This window comes from Octodon degus, unplaced genomic scaffold, assembly GCF_000260255.1.
Source record: "Octodon degus isolate 3935 unplaced genomic scaffold, OctDeg1.0 scaffold00064, whole genome shotgun sequence".
In the NCBI taxonomy this organism is placed as follows: Eukaryota; Metazoa; Chordata; class Mammalia; order Rodentia; family Octodontidae; genus Octodon; species Octodon degus.
Genome location: NW_004524640.1, coordinates 6,990,320 through 7,013,093, shown reverse-complemented (window position 1 = coordinate 7,013,093; position 22,774 = coordinate 6,990,320). Strand labels below are relative to the sequence as shown.

The 22,774-nt window shown below is 42.4% G+C and overlaps 1 protein-coding gene across 1 annotated transcript in view; it reads left to right on the top strand.

The window, feature by feature from the left end:
* Positions 1-22,774, top strand: part of Itpr2 (inositol 1,4,5-trisphosphate receptor type 2) — a 528,924-nt gene that overhangs the window by 158,262 nt on the left and 347,888 nt on the right. Inside the window, exons 14-21 of the mRNA XM_023718939.1 lie at positions 2,251-2,392; positions 5,219-5,380; positions 9,538-9,710; positions 10,866-10,985; positions 11,104-11,289; positions 12,540-12,791; positions 13,238-13,382; positions 14,877-15,027. Coding sequence (XP_023574707.1) covers positions 2,251-2,392; positions 5,219-5,380; positions 9,538-9,710; positions 10,866-10,985; positions 11,104-11,289; positions 12,540-12,791; positions 13,238-13,382; positions 14,877-15,027 — 1,331 coding nt within the window. The remainder of the gene's footprint in view (positions 1-2,250; positions 2,393-5,218; positions 5,381-9,537; positions 9,711-10,865; positions 10,986-11,103; positions 11,290-12,539; positions 12,792-13,237; positions 13,383-14,876; positions 15,028-22,774) is intronic.

Here is a 22,774-nt window from a genome sequence, read left to right as displayed (position 1 = left end):
CCCGCCCCCTGGTGGGCTGAGCTGGCCACACACACATCTCTCTCTCTCTCTCTCTCTCTCTCTCTCTCTCTCTCTCTCTCTCAAATAAATAAAAAAAAAAAAAAAAGAAAATTAGTGAGATTGCATTTAATGGAAAGACCCAAACACCCAATGCAAAATTAATGTCTCTTTTCAACTGAAAACAAACCAGAGTTTTCTTTTAGCGACAGTTGGAATGCCTGAGATTGTAGGGCAAAAACAAAAACAAAACAAAACAAAAAAACCAAAGAGAACGTTGGTTTCCTTCCTTGGGTCATCATGAGATGAGTTCTAAAAATAGGGCTAATTATAGGGAGCTCAGAAAAAAATTTAACTTTTTTATCTTGATTCTATGAGCTGTCACCAATTATCAGGGCAATTGGAAGGCTTTGGAGCAGGCTGATCTGCAGTTGCCTACAACACTGGACTTTTTTATGTCTGTATATCCAATTGCGGTTAGTGCAACAGTAAGAGGACAGGAATAGTAGTCATTTTAAAAGGAAAATGCAAATATTTATGCTCAAATTTGACTTGTATTGAAAAGATAGGAACTGAGGGTCAGCTTAATTTTGGTTTGCTGAAGCCACCTGAGCTGAAAGAATTGTTTTGTTTTCTGTTTGTGTTCTATTTTGTGAGACAAGGTATGGCTTTGAGGTCATGCTGGTCTTAAATTCACTCTGTAGACCATGCTGGCCTCAAATTCATGGCGATCCTCCTGCTTTAGCCTCTTGAGATTTTAAGAGCCATTGAATGATTTGTGTGACATTAAATCACAAGTTCAAAAGAAGCTCCCACCATCGTTGATGTATGTGAGTCCCATGTTGTGTTTCTATGGGTTGCCTTCTGAGATGAAACCTAAGTATGTCAGTTATTCTTATCAGTTAGACATTTTTTCCACAATACTGGCTTAAAATTTAAATTTGGAACCCTAAGAAAGCGGAGAGTTCTTGGAACTTTGGAGTAGAGTTTATGATATCTACAAGAGTGCTGACTCTTCTTCCTGGGTACCTCAATTCTGGGTTATGGTCATGTCTTCTTGTTTTCATGCAGGCACATGCTGTGTTACCAGGTAAATCTGGTTGAAGCTCTTAAAATGTAGTTTTATTATTGACAAGGTCAAGGTTTATCATGCTCATGATAGTGAAAGACTATGCTAATAGTATGCAGATGAGGCTAATTTGAATCTTTTTTTAATCCTTCCACCTACAAACACAAATAGAAAATGATACAGAGAAGGAGGAAGACATTCAGGAAAGAAGAGTTTTTGAGACGCTTCAGGATTCACTACCACTGAAGTTCAAGCAATAGTTATAATAATAATAATGGAAATGTGGCGTTTCATGCGAATCTTAGTGTTTGGTTTTTGAATACTTCCATTTTATAGAGCAGCTATATTAGTCGCTGTTCACTGTGGGGATGGAATACCTGACATACACAGCTGGAATACCTGACATACACAGCTTCAAGGAGGAACCTGGCTTATGGTTTTAGAGGGTTCAGTCCACAGTCAGCTGGCTAGAGGCAGAAACATTGGGGTGCAGGGACGTGGTATGCCGATGCTGCTCATCTTAGGGTGGCCAGGGACCTGTGCATAAGGAAAGAACTGCAGGGGAAGGGGCTAGAGACCATACACATAGCACCCAAAATCACACCTCTGCCACCCGCCTGGCATACCCAGATGTGAGCTTTACTATTTTCCTAAGCATCTGTCAAACAGATCAAGTACACAGTCCAGATAAACTATCACAAACATTAATCATGTTTGTAACAATCTGGAGTGTCCAGTGATTTTCTCTGTCTCTATTAATGGATCATGTAAACTTTTCCCGTGCTACCCAATGGGTAAATGGAAGTGTTGTGAAAATGAATTTGAGTTAATAGTAAAAAAAGCTTGACTGTAAGGGTTTAGAAGAATAACCATTTTCTCATCAATAGAAATAATCTGCTTTTGCTAATAAGTCATGGAGAAGCATCTAGTGGTGTCGAGGCACATGGGACTTTATTTTGTAATTTGTAAATACTTGGTTAGATCTGGAGACAGACTAGAGATTTGACGCAATGGAGAATATTATTATAAAGGTTCAGGTAAACATTGTATTAAATACGATCTTTAGTCGATGAAAGAATTTTTTATAAAGTACTCTAAATTTTCCCGCATTCTGCTTCTTAGGTTTAACAAAAAAAATCCAAAATTAAACCACAGAGTAAAATTTCCTTGTTATTTTATGATAGGTTTGTAACCAAATTATTGGAAGACCTCATCTTCTTTGTCGCTGACGTACCTAATAATGGGCAAGAAGTCCTGGATGTGGTTATCACCAAGCCAAACCGAGAGCGTCAAAAACTAACGAGAGAACAAAACATCTTGGCACAGGTGAGCTTTTCAATGACCCCCTCCCCAACACTCATTACAGTCTGGATGGTTTAAACACATGTAAGTGTAGCCTAGGTGAGTGCTTCTTGCTGCGGGTCACACAGTTACAGTCGAGCTGCCAGGTAGGACTGCAGCCATAGTTATCCCCCATGTCTACCCATCAGCGGAAGGTCTACCTGTCAGCTCATTCACTGAAGTCTTCAGCTGGGCTGCATCGATCAAGACAAGCTGCTTCCTTTAGCAGGGAGGGATCCAAGAGAGAACAAGAGAGGGCTCCTTCAGATGGGATCCGTAGCCTTTTGTAGCTCCATCTTGGGTGTGGTGTCCTATCATTTATACTGCGCTTGGTTAGAAGTGAGTTGAACATTCTACCAGTAGCAAAGTTAAGTTTCCTTAATAGTAGTGGGCAGATAACCCACTACTATTATGGACTACTGGACTATATTGGATTACTTTGCTGAGTTCATGTACCTACGATATTTGAATGGCAATGGAATACTCATCTCTGACAAAAGTAAACAAAAAAGGGGATATAAATGAAGGACCATTTTGTGGTGAAAAAAAATATATATCTGAATATACAAAATAGCATAGATATACAGTTACTTTCTCTTATTTCAATGACAAGAAAGATTTGTACTAGTATTTAGAAAAGATATCATGTCTACATCTTGTCCTCTGAATAACTGCTATGAAGACAACAATATACAGTGTATTAATTATTGTAACTGTCCTACTAACCTGTTTGGAAACTCTCTCATTGCTACTTCTTTCTCAATAAATGTTTTTTTTAAATTTTATTTATTTATTTGTTTATTTATTACGTGTGTGTGTGGCCAGCTCAGCCCAGTAGGGGGCGGGGCTGGCTGGCCTGTGGTGCTGGGGGATTGAACCGCGGTCCCTGTGCTTTGCTTAGCTTAGCTTGTTCTAAGTAGGTGCTTTAGACCACTGAGCCATCTCACCAGCCCCTCAATAAAATTAATATTAAAAAAAAAAGAACAAACAGTTAAGTTTCCTGTTCTGATCTCTGTTGTCTAGGTACGGAAGTACGTTGCTCTGACCAGTGACCTTTTATAGGAGGCTAACCAAGGTTATTGCTCCCTCTATTTTATAGTAACATAGCTATGAAGGTGTAAAATCTCAGGATTTTGGGATGGTCACCAGATAGAAAGAAGAGAGGAAACTAACACTTCTTGAGTAGTCAGGAGCCAAGCTCTCTGTTGGTGATTTCTTGTGATTAGGTTCCCAGAGTCACCTACAAAGGCATCTTGACTCCCATTTCCCCTGTGGATATATGAAGGCCCAGAGAGAAGAACTGATGTGAACCACATACCTGATAGAGCTGAACTTTGGATCTAGGTCCAGTTCCGAAGCCCAGGTGCTGCTGGATTCCGGGGTGGGGCTGTGGGGAAGCCACTGTTTCTTTAGACACTTCCTACGTAGTTCTATAGTTTGATGCATTAGCTGCTTATATTGTTTGCTCAACTTTGCATACTTGTATCTTGTAATCTGAGCACCTACTTTGAAGATAAAGCTATGCAATATATTAACCGTCATTCATTTCCTACAATTCTGTTTTGAAATTCTGTGTCATTGCTTTTCTCTCTTTAAAATAAGTTTTTCTCCAATAAATTAAAAGGTTAAAAATCTGGTGAAGAAGTCTTTTCTGACACCAGCAACTCTTCTATGTAAAGCATTTGATTTCAAAGACTTTCAGAAATTTGTATGATTTATTGATATTTTAGCCGATACATGTCACATCTTTATTCATTGTACTATGCAATGAAGGATTTAGTAACTGTAGAATTATTGTGGAAAGGTACTATATTTCATGTACTCCCAAGGGTAACTCTGGCCCACTTTGCCTTCCTGTGTTAATGCACTAAGTGCTCCTTTATGGCAACTTACTCTTCCCAGGAGCTCGTGTGCCGGGGACCCCATCTGGTGACTTGCTAGGGAAAGTTGTATTATTTAATGTTTTCTAAAGGCAGGGTAGGAGTTGCTAACTGGTTACTTTCTTTTGAGAATCTGGCTACTCCCTCTTCTCTCTCCAGCTCTTGTAGCTCCTTGTTCATTATGCTGCGAGGCTGCTAGCGCATTTGTTGGTCTGTCCATGTTTTTCCTTCTATGTCCTAGATGGAAAACTAACTCTTAGAGCCTTTATGTCTTTGGCTGTTCTGATATTAGCCGCCTCCATGCTCAGAATTGTTATTTCTTCTTGTCAGATTCACCCCAGAAAGAGGTAAAAGCAATATGTAGCAACAATTTTTTTAATGTAATTTTCACATAAAAAGCAAATGTCCTTTGTATATTACTTTGATTTTTTTTTTTTTTTTTTTTTTTTTTTTTTTGGCGGAACCAGGGATTGAAGTCAGGCCCTTGTGCTTGCCAGGGAAGTGCTTATTCTACTGAGCCATCTTCCTGGCCCCTTATTACTTTGATTTTGGAAAGCCATAGAAAGCAACAGAAGAAAAAACATAGAAATTGTATTTGAGTTCATATGAATATATTTATGTAACTTGGTATTATTGAACATCCTTGTATTTCCCATTTAAATTAAATACAGTACCTAAATAAGATGAAGCATTTTACTTCAATGATGTTTTTGTTATTCAAGTAGGAAACCTCTTCTGGCAGTGATTTTAACTGTCCCTTGTATGCTAGTCCTTTCTGCATCCTAAATGCTTTCCTCTTTTTATCTTACTTCTACTCAAATGTTATAAAAGTGTTTTTGAGTTAATGTACTTACTTGTACAATTGTCAAAGTGGTTTGCAAAGCCCGTACCTCCGTTCCTGAGCACAGGTGGTTATTTATATTCCTGCCAGGTGTTTGGTATTCTGAAAGCGCCCTTCAAGGAGAAAGCAGGAGAGGGCCCCATGCTGCGGCTGGAGGATCTGGGGGACCAGCGCTATGCACCCTACAAGTACATGCTGCGGCTCTGCTACCGGGTGCTGCGACACTCACAGCAGGACTACCGGAAAAACCAGGTCAGAGGGTGGCCCTGTTCTTACTTAACTCTGCTTCACACTTAAAGGACAGGCAAGGTCATTTGGTTGCAATTGTAAAGGACAGAAGGTAGGAATGGGAAATTTCACTTTTCAGTGAATTGCTTTATATTGGCAGCATGGAAGAAAATGATCTGCATGTATTTTTTGAGCTGATGCATGTATTTCTTCTTCCACATAAAATTAAGAGTCGCTGGGTGAGGCTGTCCTGGGGGCCTGTAGTGCACAGTATTAGCTCCTGCTATGCAGGAGGCATCCCAGATCTGTTATGTAAGGAGCAATGAGCCATTTCTTGGCTTGAGAAACTTGCAAGGTACAGCTTTACCACGGGTGGGCTGAGGAGTTACTTGTGTGGTGGAAAAAAATAGAACATGTGCATCTGAGACAGAAGAAGAGGCAAAGAGGGGGCCCATAGACAGAAGAGGGCAGCAAGGAGAGCGTGGTTGTGTTGACGAATCCCCAGGACATTTACCTGGGGAAGGAAGCGTTTGAGTAGGAAGAGAATCGTCTTTATAAGTTGCACGTGGACAGCTTTGGAGGAAGAAGGCCTAGGAAGAGAGAGTGGTGGGTGCCAAAGAGCACAGGTGGCCTCAGGTTGGCACATGCAGACGGTGTGCCTCCCAAGTCTCATCTTAAAAAATGCAGAATGTTTTGCATTGTGTTCAATAATGTGAAAGCTTAACCTAAAATCGTTATAATTAATTACAACTTGGTTCATGAATGTGCACTTCATCTTACTAAATGAGAGGGAAGAGGCATCCCCAGTAAATTTTGCTGATACATTTAGTCCATGGAGAAGAATGGTGTGACAGGGCTGGAAGGCAGGGGAGGGAAGTCCCCTGGGGCCTAGGGCCATCGCCTTGAGGGAGGTTGTTAGTGATCATTTACAGTATTCCTTGAGTGCATGTTTATATCCAGCTAAGCAAGTTTTGGTAATTAACTCAGCTTAGTTGTGGCCCACTTAAGGGGAAGTTAACTGCCCAGGGTTATAGCTTGTTTATTTCTGGGGGAGCGGGAGTGGATTACTGGGGATTGAACCCAGGGCCTCCAGGATGGCAGGCAAGTGTTCTACACTGACGTGCATTTCTACACTCCCAAAGTTATAGATTTGGAAAGAATTCATCATAGAAACCCAGGCTATGAGTCAGCACACTTTATTTCTCAGTAGCTTGAAAATATTTTGGCAAGAAAGAAAAAGACTTCCTTTAGGAAAAAATCCTGTTAAAATATGTTTGCTTTGGGATTCTGTTTAAAGATTAAGAGGGGCCTAAAAGAATGTATAAAATAGTCAGGAGCTCAATGTTATGACTAGGAACAGCAAGGGGATTAATATAAACAAACTCTTCAATGTGGTCTAATATGGTCCTAGTAATAGGTATCTTTCTTTCCAACTAAAAATGCTGTCAGTAGAATGACACTTTCCCAGTTTAGCGCAGCAGAGTTATTTGGTTTTTGTTGGTGGAAAATGTAAGTCCCAGAAAGTTCCACAGCAGAGCTTCAGGTACCCAGAGAGTCAGTGTTGGGGGTGTTCCCAATATGAGGGGCCCAGGTCATTCAGCAGAGCTCTGGGATGAGGCCACTCCGCATATGTTCCTTGTCCTCATTGCTTTGCTGGGTCCAGAAAACATCTAGTAGTCCCCGCTTACCCGGGGTATTTTTTTTTTGTTTTTTTCTGCTGCTTTCAATAGCCATAGTCCACTGTGGTGCAAGACTGTTGATTAGCCAATTTTAGAAATAGGTAATTCTAGAAATAGAAACTTATTTTACTTACCTGGGTACTCAGAACATGAAGCTATCATTTTAAATAACGATGCCACCGTAACTTGCTTAAACAGGGCCCCACTCCGTGCATGCAGATAATTCTGAAGGGCAAGATTTATAGAAAAAGATCCCCAGCTCTGCAGAGGTTCCTGAAGGCCCAGCCGCAATGGATCGGGGCTGTGGCGGGTTGCCGAGGCCCGTCCTCCTCCTGCGGTTCTGGCCTGGGCTTTGATGCCTGATCTGCTTGGGCTTGGTTGTGCCGCCAGCTCCCCGTAGAGTCTGGGGACCACATCTTTGCTGATAATCTTTCTCAGTTTCTCCAGGTCTGGCGTGCTTGGTTCTCTCATGTCTTAGTTGCAGAGTTGCTTAATATACTGATATGCACAAACACACACCCACCCACCCACCCACCCCTCATGCCCAGTTGTACCGTTTCTCTCAGGTCAATGTTCACACAGGAGGGTTTCTGCTTTCTGCGGGTGATCCCCCCCCCCCCCACCGCAGAGCTGGCAGACACATGAATTCCTGGTGGCCACTGAAGGTCAGCTTTTAATTCCCCTCACCCTCTCCTTCAAGCTCTCATGAGTCCCAGCAAGAGTTGAGAAACTGTTGCTTTGCATTTCTATTGAATTAAGTGCTTTGTGTTAACCATAAAACAGCTCTCTGCTGTGTTTTAGAAAAAAAAAATTCCTACAATACAGTCAGAAAGACCCCCTACATTTTTGCTTAATTACCTTATTTCTTTTGCCCTCCCCTGAATTTTATAGCCCTAACAGAGACATCACTCACAAGATAGAATGGCTGTTCTCCAGGTTTTTAGAATTGAGTTTCTGTTTATTATTATTTATTGATTTGATAATACCTCTCATTTAATTTGGTTATTTATTAACATTTTGGAAATTTGCCTTATGCCTGAATATCAATGGTTAGAAAAGTGTATAAATCAGGACATATCTTTAAAATAATATACAAACAGAAGAATTTACTGGGCTTAATTAGCTACTCAATACACAAAGCCCTCATTTTGAAAGACCACAAAAATGCTACCTAGAATATAATTAGATGTGTGCAACTGATACCATTTTCAAAGAATAGATGTGTTCCGGTAAATATTACCTAAGGCAAAAACCACTTTCTGATCAATAATTTCTTCCACCATGGAAACAGAACCACACTTCCAAGGAGAATCCCCAGGAAATGGAGAGCATTTAATCGTGGAAGGGGTTAAGTTCACTAGTTCTATGATTGTGTGAAATGTATTACGTGCGTACAGAATGCTAAGTATGAACGACAGTAGGTTGGACTACAGGGGAGTTACTGTGGAGAGGAAGGAGCAGGTGAACTCATGCATGCAAGTGACCTTTCCTTGCTTTTAGGGTAACATATTTTGCCCTTTCCCATGATTCACAACTCACAGGGTTCAGTGGCTACCTTACAACAGGCTCCGTTCCATTACCCCAGGGCCTTTGCCCCTGCCTCTTCTTGCACTGCCTCGGGAGCTTTCCCAGGGCTTCCTGGGGCTGCTTCCTTTCGTCATTTCCACTCTTGCTCAGATAGCACTTCTTTAGCCTCTGCCATCTAAAGTTGCCCCTGTCCTCCACCCTTCTGCTTGTTCCCGTTCACTTATCAATATGTAACACGATCGTATTTGTTCGCTCATTTGCTGCTCTTTGTCTCAGTAGGATGCCAAGCTCCTGAGAACTCACCTGTGTCGCATATGGCTGTATCCCTAGCTTCCCAATGCCTGGAACATTTTAGCTCTTTAGGAATGATATATTGGATGAATGGATCTGATTAATAACAACTACGTTATGGTATTTAAAGGCTTTTAATGATGAGGAGTGGGCTCAGTAGAGAATAACTTACAAGTCATGATAGTCCATGTATAAGAAAGAAATCAACTCAAATTCACCTTTAGAGGGCTATAAAGATCTCATGCTTTATGAATAAAATATCAGGCAGTCATTTCTTTTTTGTTGTTGTTATTAAATTTTGCCAAAAATCCTTGGTCATGATTTTCATTGAGTGTTGGAAGAAGGACCTCAATTAGGCTGACAAAATCCTAAGTGATCATATTGTAAAGACTTCCTATTTTAATTATATATATATATATATATATATATATATATATATTTCCCCCCCCACTTACAAGGATACCCATATTGAAATCATTTCTAGCAACACACTTTTCCATGTAATTTAATTCATACACGTTGCTTGGTTTTCATTTCCTTCCCCTGAAAAGTTCTAATTATTGAAGATTTCCCTGTTTTTCTTTTGACAACGCTTCTAGTGAGCTATCTGCTCTGGGGAAGTGAACGCAGGTTGCTAACCCTAATGGGGAAGCTGTCCCCTCTGACAGCCTTTCTTCCTTGCAGGAGTACATCGCTAAGAATTTCTGTGTCATGCAGTCCCAGATTGGCTATGACATTTTGGCAGAAGACACCATCACGGCTTTGTTGCACAACAACAGAAAGCTACTAGAGAAACACATCACAGCAAAAGAAATAGAAACATTTGTCAGCTTACTCAGGAGGAATCGGGAGCCAAGGTTTGGAGCGGTGCAGGCGCTGTTCTTTTCTATGGGGTTGGCAGCCTTTTGCTTTATTTGTAGAGCAGTTAAAAGTTACAGTTCTTTCCCGGTGCCGACTTTCATGGACAAACTATGTTGGCTTTATTGGTATAATAACTACCAAGAATAAAGAGTTATTACCTTAGGAGAGATCGCAGTCCTTTACAGATATACTCATTTCTTTGTTTTCACACTGTGGGAATGAATCGAGGGCCTCCTGGCTAGGCCAGTAAGTGCTGTCTCCACCCCTGAGCTATAATCCCAGGCCTAGACTTATATTTAAATGCACTTGGTTTCCACTTGATCACGTACGCATGGGGTTCCCAAGTATATTCATATGCATCATATTTGAATCATGTGCATTCTCATGAAGTCTACTGCTAATTGATTTATTTCTTTATTTGGTGTTTGGTACTGGGAATCAATCCCAGGGCCTCAAGCATGCTCAGCACGTACTCTACCACTGAGTTATGTTACTCACATCTTAGAAATGAGAAAATAGAAGCCCAGAGAGGAGCTTGCCTGGGAATAACCCAATAGTTAGGAATAGAATGCAAGGTGAATTAGGGTGTCTTGCATTCCTTGGACTGCAGCATGCTGTATTACCTGGGAGAAGTGAATGCCGAGAAACCGAGCCCTTTGACTGAGTTTTCTTAACTAACTACAGTGAATAAATACTGGAGGGCAGAGATGGTCCTTCTGCCTGACCAGGACATGGCTGCTTCACTTGAGTATTTGCTGTCATCCTGTTTTACTCTGGACAGTACTGGCTTTGGTCTGCTTTTATTTTGCTATCCAATTTTGGGGACTTACTAAGGGATTAGTGGCCCTCGGTAAACAGAGACAAACATTTCCTTTGTGATCCTTTAATTTATTTTTAATGACACACTAGAGAGCAGTGTATAAGAAAAATATTGTTGGAAATAATATTACAATGTTTTGAAATAATTTTTTTGTTATATTCCAAATTGCATTTTTTTTTTTTTTTTTTTTTTAGTGGAAAGCAAACTCAGGGCCTTGTGCTTGCCAGGCAGACACTGTGCCACTGAGCTATTTCTGCAGCCCCATTTTTGTTGTGATGCTTTTATAAAATGTTTTGTCTTAATGGTCACTGTAGTGTTTTTCTCTTGCCAGATTCTTGGATTATTTGTCCGATCTGTGTGTGTCTAATACCACTGCCATCCCTGTCACTCAAGAGCTCATCTGTAAATTTATGTTGAGTCCCGGCAATGCCGACATCCTCATCCAAACTAAGTAAGACAGACAACGGGCGCGCCTACTTTCTGTTTGTTATTTTCATAAGCGTGTTTCTTAACCCCAGGCTTGTAAGTGTGCTTTCTGATGGATTTTTGTGTGTGTTCCTGATTTCAAGGCTGGTCTCCATGCAAGTAGAAAACCCCATGGAGAGCTCCTTCCTTTCGGAGGACATGGATGATGAGGAGGTTTGGCTCTACTGGATCGACAGCAACAAGGAACCTCACGGCAAGGCTATCAGGCATCTGGCTCAAGAAGCCAAAGAAGGCACCAAAGCTGACTTGGAAGTTCTTACCTATTACAGGTTGAGTATTGTGGAGAATCCATCTTCTCCGTCTTCCACACTCATGAGAGCTGGTTCTTTTTAAAAGTTAGCTATCTGTGAGCCGGAAATTTAAAGTCACATCAGAACCAGAGTCGCTGAGACATAGAGGACTTAACCTATTCAAGATGAATATGGATGCCTGTTTCCCACATATACCATTTGCCATGTCCTGAGTTTTCTGTTTAGTGTGAAATTTGTGTGTAGCAAAGGGCTTCTTCCTGTTATTGATTGGAGTAGAGACAGATGAGAGACCAGTTAGGATCACAGATTGAGACGTGGAACTTGGGCTGAGGCATTTGATCTGGCCTCAGGTAGCTTGCCTGGGTTAGAATGTTGCGTGAGTGAATATGTGCTGGGCTGGGCTTTCAGAGAAGCTCGTATCTAGTTATACAAGTCCACTGAAAGTGGTAGTCTTAGTCATTTTTATATTGCTGGGACATCATACCTCACCCTTGCAAATAAAGGAGCAGAGGTTGATTTTGGTTCGTGGTTTTGGTCCATGGGCTGCTGACTTCGAGACTGAAATGTCTTCATGTAGGAATATGGTGGAGGAAAAGGTGCTCAACTCAGCAGCAGCCAGGAAGCAGAGAGGAGGGCAGAGCAAGGGAGTGGAACACGTGTTTCTGGGCCATGCCTCCAGTGACCCACCTCTGGGAGCCAGAATCTGCCTGGCATCTTTGAGTTTAAGGTACAAAGAACCAAGGCAGAAGCCCTTTGCCAAGTTAACTGTAAATGGCAGGAATCAGAGAAATACAAAAACCTCTTGGTCCCTGGTGTCTACAACTGCAGCAACAGAAGTGAAGGCTGATTCTCAATCTCAGAGGCCAAAGAGTCCAAGGTCCCAGTGCCACTGTACCGATCCCATGGTGTTTTGGGAGCTGAATGTAGCTGCCGGAGTCCCCAGATGAGGGACTCTGGAGGAGCAGGATGCTTTCATGTGAGCCATTGTCCTTGGCCTTCTGGCTTAGTGTGTTTGTAATTCTAGGAAGCTGAGAGCCTAGTGACACTGTCCTCCAGAGATCTGTCACTGCAACAAGTGTGATAAGTCATAATGAGGGGGCATAAAAGGTGTTTCACATCTGCGTTGCCATTTGATCGCTTGACCTACTTCCAAAACAATTAGACTCAGTATCAAAAAGACTATCAACGTGGGTCCTGATTCGGTGGTGTGATGTTTAAGAACGTTGTCCAGATAAGACAAATAATGCTCTCTCTTGGATATTTTGCAGGTACCAGCTAAACCTCTTTGCAAGAATGTGCTTGGATCGCCAGTACCTGGCCATCAACCAGATCTCTACACAGCTCTCTGTGGACCTGATCCTGCGCTGTGTGTCAGACGAGAGTCTGCCCTTTGACCTGCGTGCATCTTTTTGTCGTCTCATGCTCCACATGCATGTGGACCGGGATCCCCAGGAGTCTGTGGTGCCCGTTCGTTACGCCAGGCTCTGGACAGAAATCCCCACGAAGATCACAATTCACGAGTACGTTTGGAAACTTTTCTCAAGGCTTTGAAATTTCCTAGGTGTACTTAAACTCAGATGCCTTCAGTGTCGAAGTGAAACCCATGAAAAGAGGCATTTGGGTTTTCGTTCTAAAATTGTTCATCCTCCAAGTGTAAATGGGAGCTCTTTTTGGTAAAGATGATAACTTTTGACAAATAGAAGATTCCTTCTGGAAACCAGTACAGAAATAATAATGGCTATCCATTTGCAGAATGTTTGATATTGTGGCTGGCTTTGATTTATGTTCATGGATTACCGCATCTCACAATAGCCCCATTTTACAGATGAGGATCCAACATCCAGAAAGGTTGACTGAATCAGTCAAGATTACAAAGCCTGGAAGTTAAATATATATAAAATAGTTTTCCTGTTTTTAATTGATTAAAACCAATTCAACCTGCGGTACCTTCTTCCTGTCTTCCTAGATATAATTCTATCACAGACACTTCCAGAAATGACATGAAGAGGAAATTCGCACTGACAATGGAATTTGTTGAAGAATACTTGAAAGAAGTTGTAAATCAGCCCTTTCCTTTTGGAGATAAAGAGAAAAACAAACTGACATTTGAGGTATCTTTTTAAAAAAATTTATTTATTTTTTATGATTTTATTTTATTTTATTGAGAAGCAAATAGCAATGAGACAGTTTCAAAACTGATTAATAGGACAGTTTCAATAATTACTACATTGTACATTGTTATCTTCTTAGTGGTTATCCATAGTACAAGAAGCAGAGAGGATATCCTGTCCAAACACTATTAGCACATGCCTTTCTTCTCATTGAATCAAGCCATTTGAGGTATCTTAAAACAATTATTCTTGAAATAATTAAATGTTCCCTGACCAAAATTAGAAACATTGAGCGTCAAGATTTTTTTCCCTTTTACTATTTAAGATGTCTTGGTAATTAGATAGTTTAGGTCATGATGGTAGAATCTTTTCTGCCATTGATTAAATGTAGATTGATGTTTTGGAGGCTGGGGAGATAGCTCAGGGGCACAAGTACCTGCCTGGCAAGTACAAGGTCTGGAATTCAATTCCCAGTACCAAAGCAAAGCAAAGCGAAGCAAACAAAACAACCACAAGACTGAAGAAGGTTTGATTATACCTTGATGTGTAATAAAATACTTTGCTTTAAACATTGGTAATTATTTTCCTGATATTTTTGTTTCATGTGTGTAAGCTTTATTAATTATAGTTAATGAAGAAAGACAATTTTGCCTACTTGATGTTTGGGCAATCTATTTCATTTTCATGGAGGTGTGATGCTATTTAGTCTGATTAAACAGAAATAGCTCGAGTTCTAATATCATAGTGGGGATTTATTGCCAACCTAGAGCAGGGGTGTTATTAGTTGATACCTGCTATGTCAGCTAGCTGTTGATGTGTGTGGCATGCTAGTCTGAAGAACAATACCATAAAAAAAAAAAAAAAACTTGGATTATCTCCTAGTCGATATGGGGCGGGGGCTTAGGAAGAATGTGGCTGGGTGATGCTCAGACTTAATTGCCTGTGCCACCCACAAAACCACAGGCAGCATAATTAATGAGCATAGATTTCTGGTAAAATTTCATGATATATATATATATATATATATATATATATATATATATTTTTTTTTTTTTTTTTTTTTTTTTTTGGCCGGCTCAGTCTGCCTCAAGGGTGTGGCATGTGGTACCAGGGATTGAACCGTGGTCCCTGTGCTAAGCTTGCCTAAGCAGGTGCTTTAGACCACTGAGCTATCTTGCCGGGCCCATGAATTATATCTATTAAGTTAATTTACCCATTTATTATGTGGTATCCCACCAACTTTGAGTTAATACTTCATTAGAGAAGTAAATAATCCTAGTATAAGCTTCTTTAGCCACCCTAAAGCACCCAGCACCCTATGCATTCATTCTAGGCTAGTGTCAATCAAGGTGGTAGCGGGTGTTTTTGGAACTATTTTAATTCCTGGGGCGTGGAGAGCTATGCAGTTTAGAAATATCTGAGATTTTTAAAAAGTGCTCAGGTCAACTCCTAACGTTCCTTTTTGTCTTCTTCCTCTCCTTTTCTGAAATTCAGGTGGTTCATCTGGCTCGAAATCTCATCTACTTTGGGTTTTATAGTTTCAGCGAGTTGCTGAGGCTGACGAGGACTCTGCTGGCCATCCTCGATATTGTGCAGGCTCCCATGTCATCGTATTTTGAAAGATTAAGTAAATTCCAAGACGGAGGTAAGAACTTTTGAGACATTTACAGTATTTTTGTTATTACATAGAAGTCAGATTTTTAAAAAAATCTGCAGAGAAGTGGTTATCAATAGGACCCTACTCAAATACTGTACAGTACCCAAGACAATTCAGCTTGTGCTAGGAGTGATTAATAGACAGATTTACAGGCATACTTCTCTGTTTTTAGTGCTAGAGTTTTGAAAGACAGCTTCCATAAGACTAAATTCCGTGTTTAGCAAATAAGATTATAGCTAGCTCACTGGGGAAAGTTCTATGTGTTAAAAGGATAAGGAGACCTTGCTGTCTGCAGTCGTCTTGTTATGTGTTACAGGCCAGCTCTGCTTTAGAGCTAGCTTCTTGTGGAGTGGTGGGAAAGCAGGCAGGCTGAGGGGCATGCTAGAGACATGGTGGATGCGAGCCGATGGAGGGAGGGGAGTGAGGTGGCCGAGGGGATGGGCTTTGGAGTTGAGTGTCCGTGTTTGAATCCTGCCTCTGCCGCCTGTTAAGTTCCTCATGGTACTTGCTTCTCTCTTGTTCTCTTCTGAGGCCCGAAGATGATCATAATAGCATCTTTCTCGCAGTTTCCTTTTGAGAGGTGTCCAGATATACACAATATGCACAATGGACTTACAGTGGCTAGTGACTGTTGTCACGTGATAGTTATTTTATACTGGCGATTGTCTTGCCGGCTAGATGATGGTGCCTGAGGCAGAGCAGTGTTTGCTGGAACTGTGCTGAGATGTCCACCCAGGATAGGCACCAGTGAGAATGTGAGGGTGGGCATGTTGGGAAGCTACAGGACCCAGTCTTCAGTGTGGCTGCAACTGAGACCTAGGGGGAGATCTAAGCTGGGAGGATCCATTGGGGCTGTCGCACGTCAGGGCAAGGGGACAAAGCTTTGTGTTTTGCATCCGCCAGCCACTGGATGCCCATGGGGAGAGGGTGTGACTGGGCCAGGCAGATTAGTCATGTGCCAGTGAGGCCAAGTAATTGGGGAAGAGATGCCCCAGAGAGGGCATGGATGGGGCGCAAGAGAATGGACTGCAGCCTCTGCAACAGGATGAAAAGGTGCTGGTGCTCTGGTTTGGATCTGGAGGGCCTCCAGGCAGCAGTGCTCAGAGATGGGAGCTTTGAAAAGTGATGCGTCCCAAGGCCTCTAACCTCACACTGATGGATTCACAGCTCATTACTGGGGTGAGGCAGAACCTGAGCAGAAGCCCGAACCTGCTGGAGGACGTGGGTCAGTCATGCCTTAGGGACCCTGATCTTGTCCTTGTGCCTGGTCGCTGTTCCAGCAATTCCTGCCTCACTGTGGGCCCGCAGCAGTGGCTGAGCATGAAGCCTCTGAGACTGCGAGCCAGAACAAACTGCATCCCCTTCAAGGTGTTACTCTTAGGGGTTTTTATTGGTTTTGTTTCCTAGACAGGGGACTGGATCCAGGGCCCGCGCACTGAGCTACTTCCCCTGCCCTTTTCTGTTTTTTATTTTCAGGCTGGGTCTTGTTAAGTTACGCAGGGTGGACTTGAACTTCTGATGCTCCTGTCTCAGCCTCTCAAAGGGCTTACTCTTAGGTATTTTGTCACAGAAATGGAAAGTGGTCTAACAATGAGAAATCTAACTTCAGATCGAAGAAGTATCTGATTAAGAATTACAAATGAGGTCCTTCGAAATAAGCTCAAGCAATTCGTTCTGCTCCTTAAATCTCAATCCGCTTTATTTCTTCAATAAACCCCCACTGTCCAGATCATTAAGAAGCAAATTAAAGGCCGGGGAGATAGCTCAGTGCAATAAGTGCTTGCCTGGCAAGCGCAAGGGCCTGAGTTCAATCCCTGGTTCTGCAAAAATAAATAAATAAATAAATAAATAAATAAATAAATAAATAAATAAATAAAGCAAGCAAGCAAATTAAGCCACATGAACCCCTCACCCTAAGCCTAAAAGGAAGCCAGAGACTGGTGCAAACTTCATTTGCTGTAAGCAGGACATGAACATCAGGTTTCTGTAGAGCTACACTGGGAGCTCCCATGACAGGTCGCAGGCCACAGAGGGGCAGAGGCCGCTGTGTGAGAATCACCCTCAGACAGAGCAAGTGGGAGAACAATGAAAAAAGGTTCAGACAGATAAGAGAGCCAGCTGCAGAGGAAAGGACTGAAAATGGATTCTCTCGAGACCGTAATGCTAAGCAAAGTAGATCAGACCTAGAAAGTAAAATACAATGCGGTTTGTCTTATGTGAGGAATCTAAAATAAAAAAAAATAAAGAGTACAATAAAAGCCAGATGATAGGAAATAGGGAGATACACTCTGTGGTGATGGGATGCGGATCTAGAGATGGGGGATGGGAAGGAGTGGAGAGGAAGGGAAATATAAGAATTTCCTGAGGATCTAACCCTGAGGATCAAGATTCAGTATAGGGGGTGGGAAGATAGCTTGGAGATCTAAGCGCCTGCCTGGCAAGTGCAAGGACCCGGGTTCGATCCCTGGTACTGGATGCTGTGCCAGCCCTGGAATCCTGGGTGCCTGTGCTGGTCCCGAAACTGGGGGTGGTGGCACATGCCTGTAATTTCAGTGCTGGGGAGACTAAGACAGGAGGATCAGTATGAGTTCAAGCTGCATAGTGAGACCCTGTACCAAATAAATAAATACATAAAAGATTAACATTTTTTTAGAAAGATTCAATATAACTGTGCATCAGGTCCCCACAACGGATGGATTTATTATGTGTCACAGAGAGACATCACTTTGCCTCAGTAGGAACGGCTATTATAGAAAAGACCAAAGATTGCGCCACTGTTGGGGGTGTGGGAAGAAAGAGAATGTTCGTACATGGTTGGCGGCAACGTAAATGAATACAGTGGAAGGTTCATCAAGAAACTGAAAATAGAAGTGCGCCACAATCTAGCAATCCTACTGGTGAGTATTTGCCCACAAATTAAAAAAAAAAAAGTATACAGGTACCAGGTGCAGAGCTTCCACGGATGAGCAGTCGTAGGCAGGGAAAGCAACAGGATCGGGGTACCTAGGAGACCACAAGGGCAAAGAAAGTCAAGACACACAAGGGTGCATGACGCCCCCTTTACCCCGCGCTTCAGAAGAGCTGCACTTCACGACTCTGGCAGCAGGGGGAGCTCTTAAATCGGAGATGTGTGACTCAGCTCTGCCCCTCAGCCCCACCCTGGAGTGTGTAGCTGTCCCTGGTCAGAGTGGACAGCCGAAGCCCGGCAGAGGACGGACACTGCTCTCTGAGAAGCTACCGTGAAACAAAGGAATATTGAAGATGGCACTGCAGACGGTGTTCAGTTTATTCCAGGCAAACACTAGTTTATGAAAAACACTTTGAGACATACATCCTAAAACTACGATCAGAAAGGGGCCAAACCCCCAGAAATCAATGCAAACTGACTCAGGAAAGAAATAGAATAGCATAGTAGACTGTGCATATTTATTTATTCTTCGAAATACAGACTAAATGATGAGGTGTCTGGGGAGAAGAGCTATGAATGACAGTGTGGTGAGGCCCGCTGGAGAGAGGCGGCTGAGTGACCACAAAAGTTGTAGCGCAGAGGAGCAGTAACAAGGGCCGGAGAGAAGAGGAGGGGGAAGAAAGGCGGGGAGAAGCCACCAGAGGGACCGCTGGAGTTCCCGAAGAGGAAATAGCTATTCAGTGAAACAGAATAGGTATTTGAAGGCCAGCGAGATAGCTCAGCGGACCAAGCACCTGCCTAGGCAAGCACAGGGGCTAGGGTTCAATCCCTGGCGCCACACACTGCGCCAGTCCCACCCCTGGGTGCACTGAGCTGGCCATGGAGACCAGGGGTGGTGGCGCACACCTGTAATCCCAGTGCTGGAGAGGCTGAAAGCAGCAGGATCATTATGGGTTGGAGCTGTGTAGTGAGACCCTGTACCAAATACAGAAAGAAAGAAAGAAAGAAAGAAAGAAAGAAAGAAAGAAAAAAAGAAAAAGAAAGAAAGAAAAAAAAGAAAGAAGAAAAGAAAGAAGATATTTGAAAACAGTGCTGGGCATGCTGGCTATCCTTGTGCAGAAGGTTAAATCCAGATCCATATATCTCACCTTATACTGAACTAAAGTAAAAATGAGTCGAAGATCTCAACCTTAAAATGGAAACCTTTAACCTGCTGGAAGATGACTAAGTAAAGTTATGAAGGCTCAGGTAGGCATCGTCAAGGACTTTCTGCGTAGACGTCCAGGTGCCTGAGAAATAACGTCAAGAATCAATAAACTTGGATCACATCAGATTTTAAAATTTCTACACAGCAAGAAAAACAACAAGCAGAGTGAAGAGACAGCTACAGAATGGAAAAATCTTGCTACCTATTCCACAAACAGAGGATGAAAATCTGGAATGTATAAAAAAACCCCTAAAAAATAAATAGACCATCTCCAAAAGACCATGTCAGATAACGGGCCACTAAAATAAACATATCAGAACACATGCAGGTAGCCTATAAATACATAGAAAAATGTTTAACAACTCTGGCTGTTAGACAAATGCAAGTTAAAGCAATGCTGAGATTCCATCTTACTCTGGAAAGAGTGATTATCATCAAGAAAGCAAATAATAATCAATGTTGATGGTGCTGCATTTATTGCTAGTGGCAATGTAAATTAATACCATCATTGTGGAAGTCATTATGAATGCCTCAGAAAACTAAAACTAGAAGTTCCATTCAACCTGCCTATTCCTGTCTAAGGTATATTCCTGAAAGAGTCAAGAGATGTCATCTTAGAGTGAAACACGCGTACCGTGTTTGTGACAGTACAGTTCATGATGGCTAACATTTGGAAGCAGCCTCTATGTCTTCCAACAGATAAGCAGATTAGGAAAATGTGGTGTCTCTGTACAATGGGGTACCAGTCTGCCCTCAAGGATAAATTTGTATCATCTATAGAAAAATGGGCTGGGCGTGGTGGCGCATGCCTGTAGTCCCAGCTACTCGGGAGGCTGAGGCGGGATGATCGTTGAGTCCAGGAGTTCTGGACTGCAGTGTGCTGTGCCGACCAGGTGTCCACACTAAGTTCAACATCAATATGGTGACCTCCTGGGAGTGGGGGACCACCAGGTTGCCTAAGGAGGGGTGAACCGGCCCGGGTCAGAATCGGAGCAGGTTAAAACTCCCGTGCTGATCTGTAGAAAAATGGATGCATCTTGGTACCATAATCTTAAGTGAAATAAATCAGATACGCAAGCTTAGATATCACATGGTGTCTTCTGTGTGGGAAGCCCAAAATATAAAGGAAGAGCAAAACGGAAGCTTGAACTCAGGAAGCAGGGGGATAGATACTTTGCAAATGGAAGGATCACAAAGAACGGAGGAAGAGGGGCAGGAAGGGAAGGAAAAGGGATGAAAAAGAATTAAGATGTGTTGTGTACAGGTACCAGCTCCCCACAAGTAATGTGATCCTTATGTACTACAAAAATAAAAAATGACAGTTGAAAAAAATACAATCCAAGGAAAGTTCTGGAAAGTAGAGAGCACCTGAATCTACCTAGTAAAATGGGGTAGCCTCTGAGACAGACTAATAAAACTATCACACGTAGTATAAAATTAGAGAAAGTGCCAAAGGTCTGAGAGGTGGGCCATGACAGAAAATGGAGAGAAAAGGAAAGGAGAAGGATCGCCAGCTTTCTTGTCACTAAGAACAGTAGCCAACATCCAACATGTAAGTAGGATGAGAGATTTAATCTGCTAGCACTTTCAGTTCATGAACCCATGGCTCTGGGGCAGTGCCATTGTGGCAGAGGGAGGTGGTGGACCAAGGATATGGCATTCCTGGTGGTAGAGAAGCAGAGTGGGGGAACGGTGCTACAGAGGAAGAGACACAGAGCCTGCGGCCCATCTCCAGGCCCACTCGGAGGTACTCAGGTGTGTGTTCCACCAGTCTTCAGGGTGGAGCCCAGTGCCAGTTGAAAGCCGAGTTGAAACTCCGCCCTATCTGCCGCAGAGTATGAGTGTTCTTTGGTATCCTTGCATCTTTTGTGGACCCTTATAATTTTGTAAAAATAAGTTGTGAGCAGTGTATGAACGAGTGTGAAGACCAAGAACCAGTGATGAGCCAAAGAGCACATTCCTGTGTACGTCCTGTCCTAACTCCACTACTAGAACCTCATGTGGGAGCAGCTTTGTTACTCACAGAGATTCCTCCACTCAAGGTGACCATCTTTTATTTTTATTTTTATTTTTATTTTTATTTTTATTAAGGGTCTGCAGGGTCTACAGGGTCTCACTACATAGATCAGACTCATAGTGATCCTCTTGTTTTTAGCCTCCCAAAGAGCAGGGATTACAGGCACAAAGCGCCACCACACCCAGTCTCAATTGCCATCTCAATGAGCCCCCCGGGACCTGCCTGGCATGGCACTCTGGGGATCGAACCCTGGTCTCTGTGTCTGCCTAAGCAGGTGCTTTAATCCACTGAGCTATCAGGCCAGCCCAAGGTGTCCATCTTAAAGATGTTTTCTGTCATGAAGTTTTCCCAATCTCCAATCTAAATGATTTCAAAAACCTAGAAATTGATCCTTACTTTTGTTCTTTGTGCTTACGGTGTGCTTTCAGCATTTTACTGTACAGAAAGTCGTTATTTTCTCTGAAAATTTGCTAATTGCTAATGTTTTATTTGTACTCTCTACTGTTTTGTTCACATTTGCCCTCTTGGAAGCATAGCTTGCTTGCTTTGCTTTTCCTTCCTTCCTTCCTTCCTTCCTTCCTTCCTTCCTTCCTTCCTTCCTTCCTTCCTTCCTTCCTTCTTTCCTTTTTCTTTCTTTCTTTCTTTCTTTCTTTCTTTCTTTCTTTCTTTCTTTCTTTCGGGGGTGGGGGCAGTGTTTGGTGCTGGGGATTGAATCTGGGGACTTGCGTTTGCTAAGCATGAGTTCTACCACTTAGCACGCGCTCTCTCCAACCTCCTACATTAAAAAAAAAAAAAAACTAATTCTTATTTTTAGTGAATTCGATTTGCCTCTAGATACCGAGGCCTTTTTTGCAGCTGAGACCCACTGACTAGCTTATTCCACGGGAATCTCTTGAGCACCCAGTGCATGCTGGGTAATGCTTTAGCCTCTGAGAATTAGCCACAAACAGAATCAGCCAAGTGCTTAGCCATAGGGAGAACAATTAATAAGGAAAGATACGATTCCTTCCTTGCTCCTTTGGGAGAATCAGTCAAATAATCGACAGTGAAAATGTAGAGCAATGCCAGTAGCGCTGCGATGAAAGATAAAGTAGGGTCGTGATGCAGAGTTTGCTGGGCAGTCTTTGCAAGGATTGGAGCAGGGATTGTTTTGTGATCTGACCACTTCGGCTGTTGAATGGAGAATAGATGTCAATGGGCATAAAAATTCCACTATCAGAAAAGATAAAGGATGGCCAAGAAAATGTATCAGGTTATAGATTACAAAGAGATGATCATTGAAAGCTGTACACAATTCTGAGTTGAGTCCCAAGTGAGGAAAAATATTCTTCTCTATAAAGCACATTATTGGCACAGTTGGAAAAATTTAAATATGGATCGTAGGTTGTATATTGTGTTAGATTTCTAGCATTTTATAGTGGTACTCTTGGTATGTAAGGGATTGTTGTTAGCAGACACAAGCTGAAGGATGGAAGGCTGAAAAGTTGTCATTTCTGGAGTTGTCAAATATTGTAGGAAATATGTTGTACCTGTGTGCTTTTGGAGAAAGAGGGAGAGCGAGGGAGACAGAGAGGAGGAAGGAAGGGAGGGGGAGGGGAGGAGA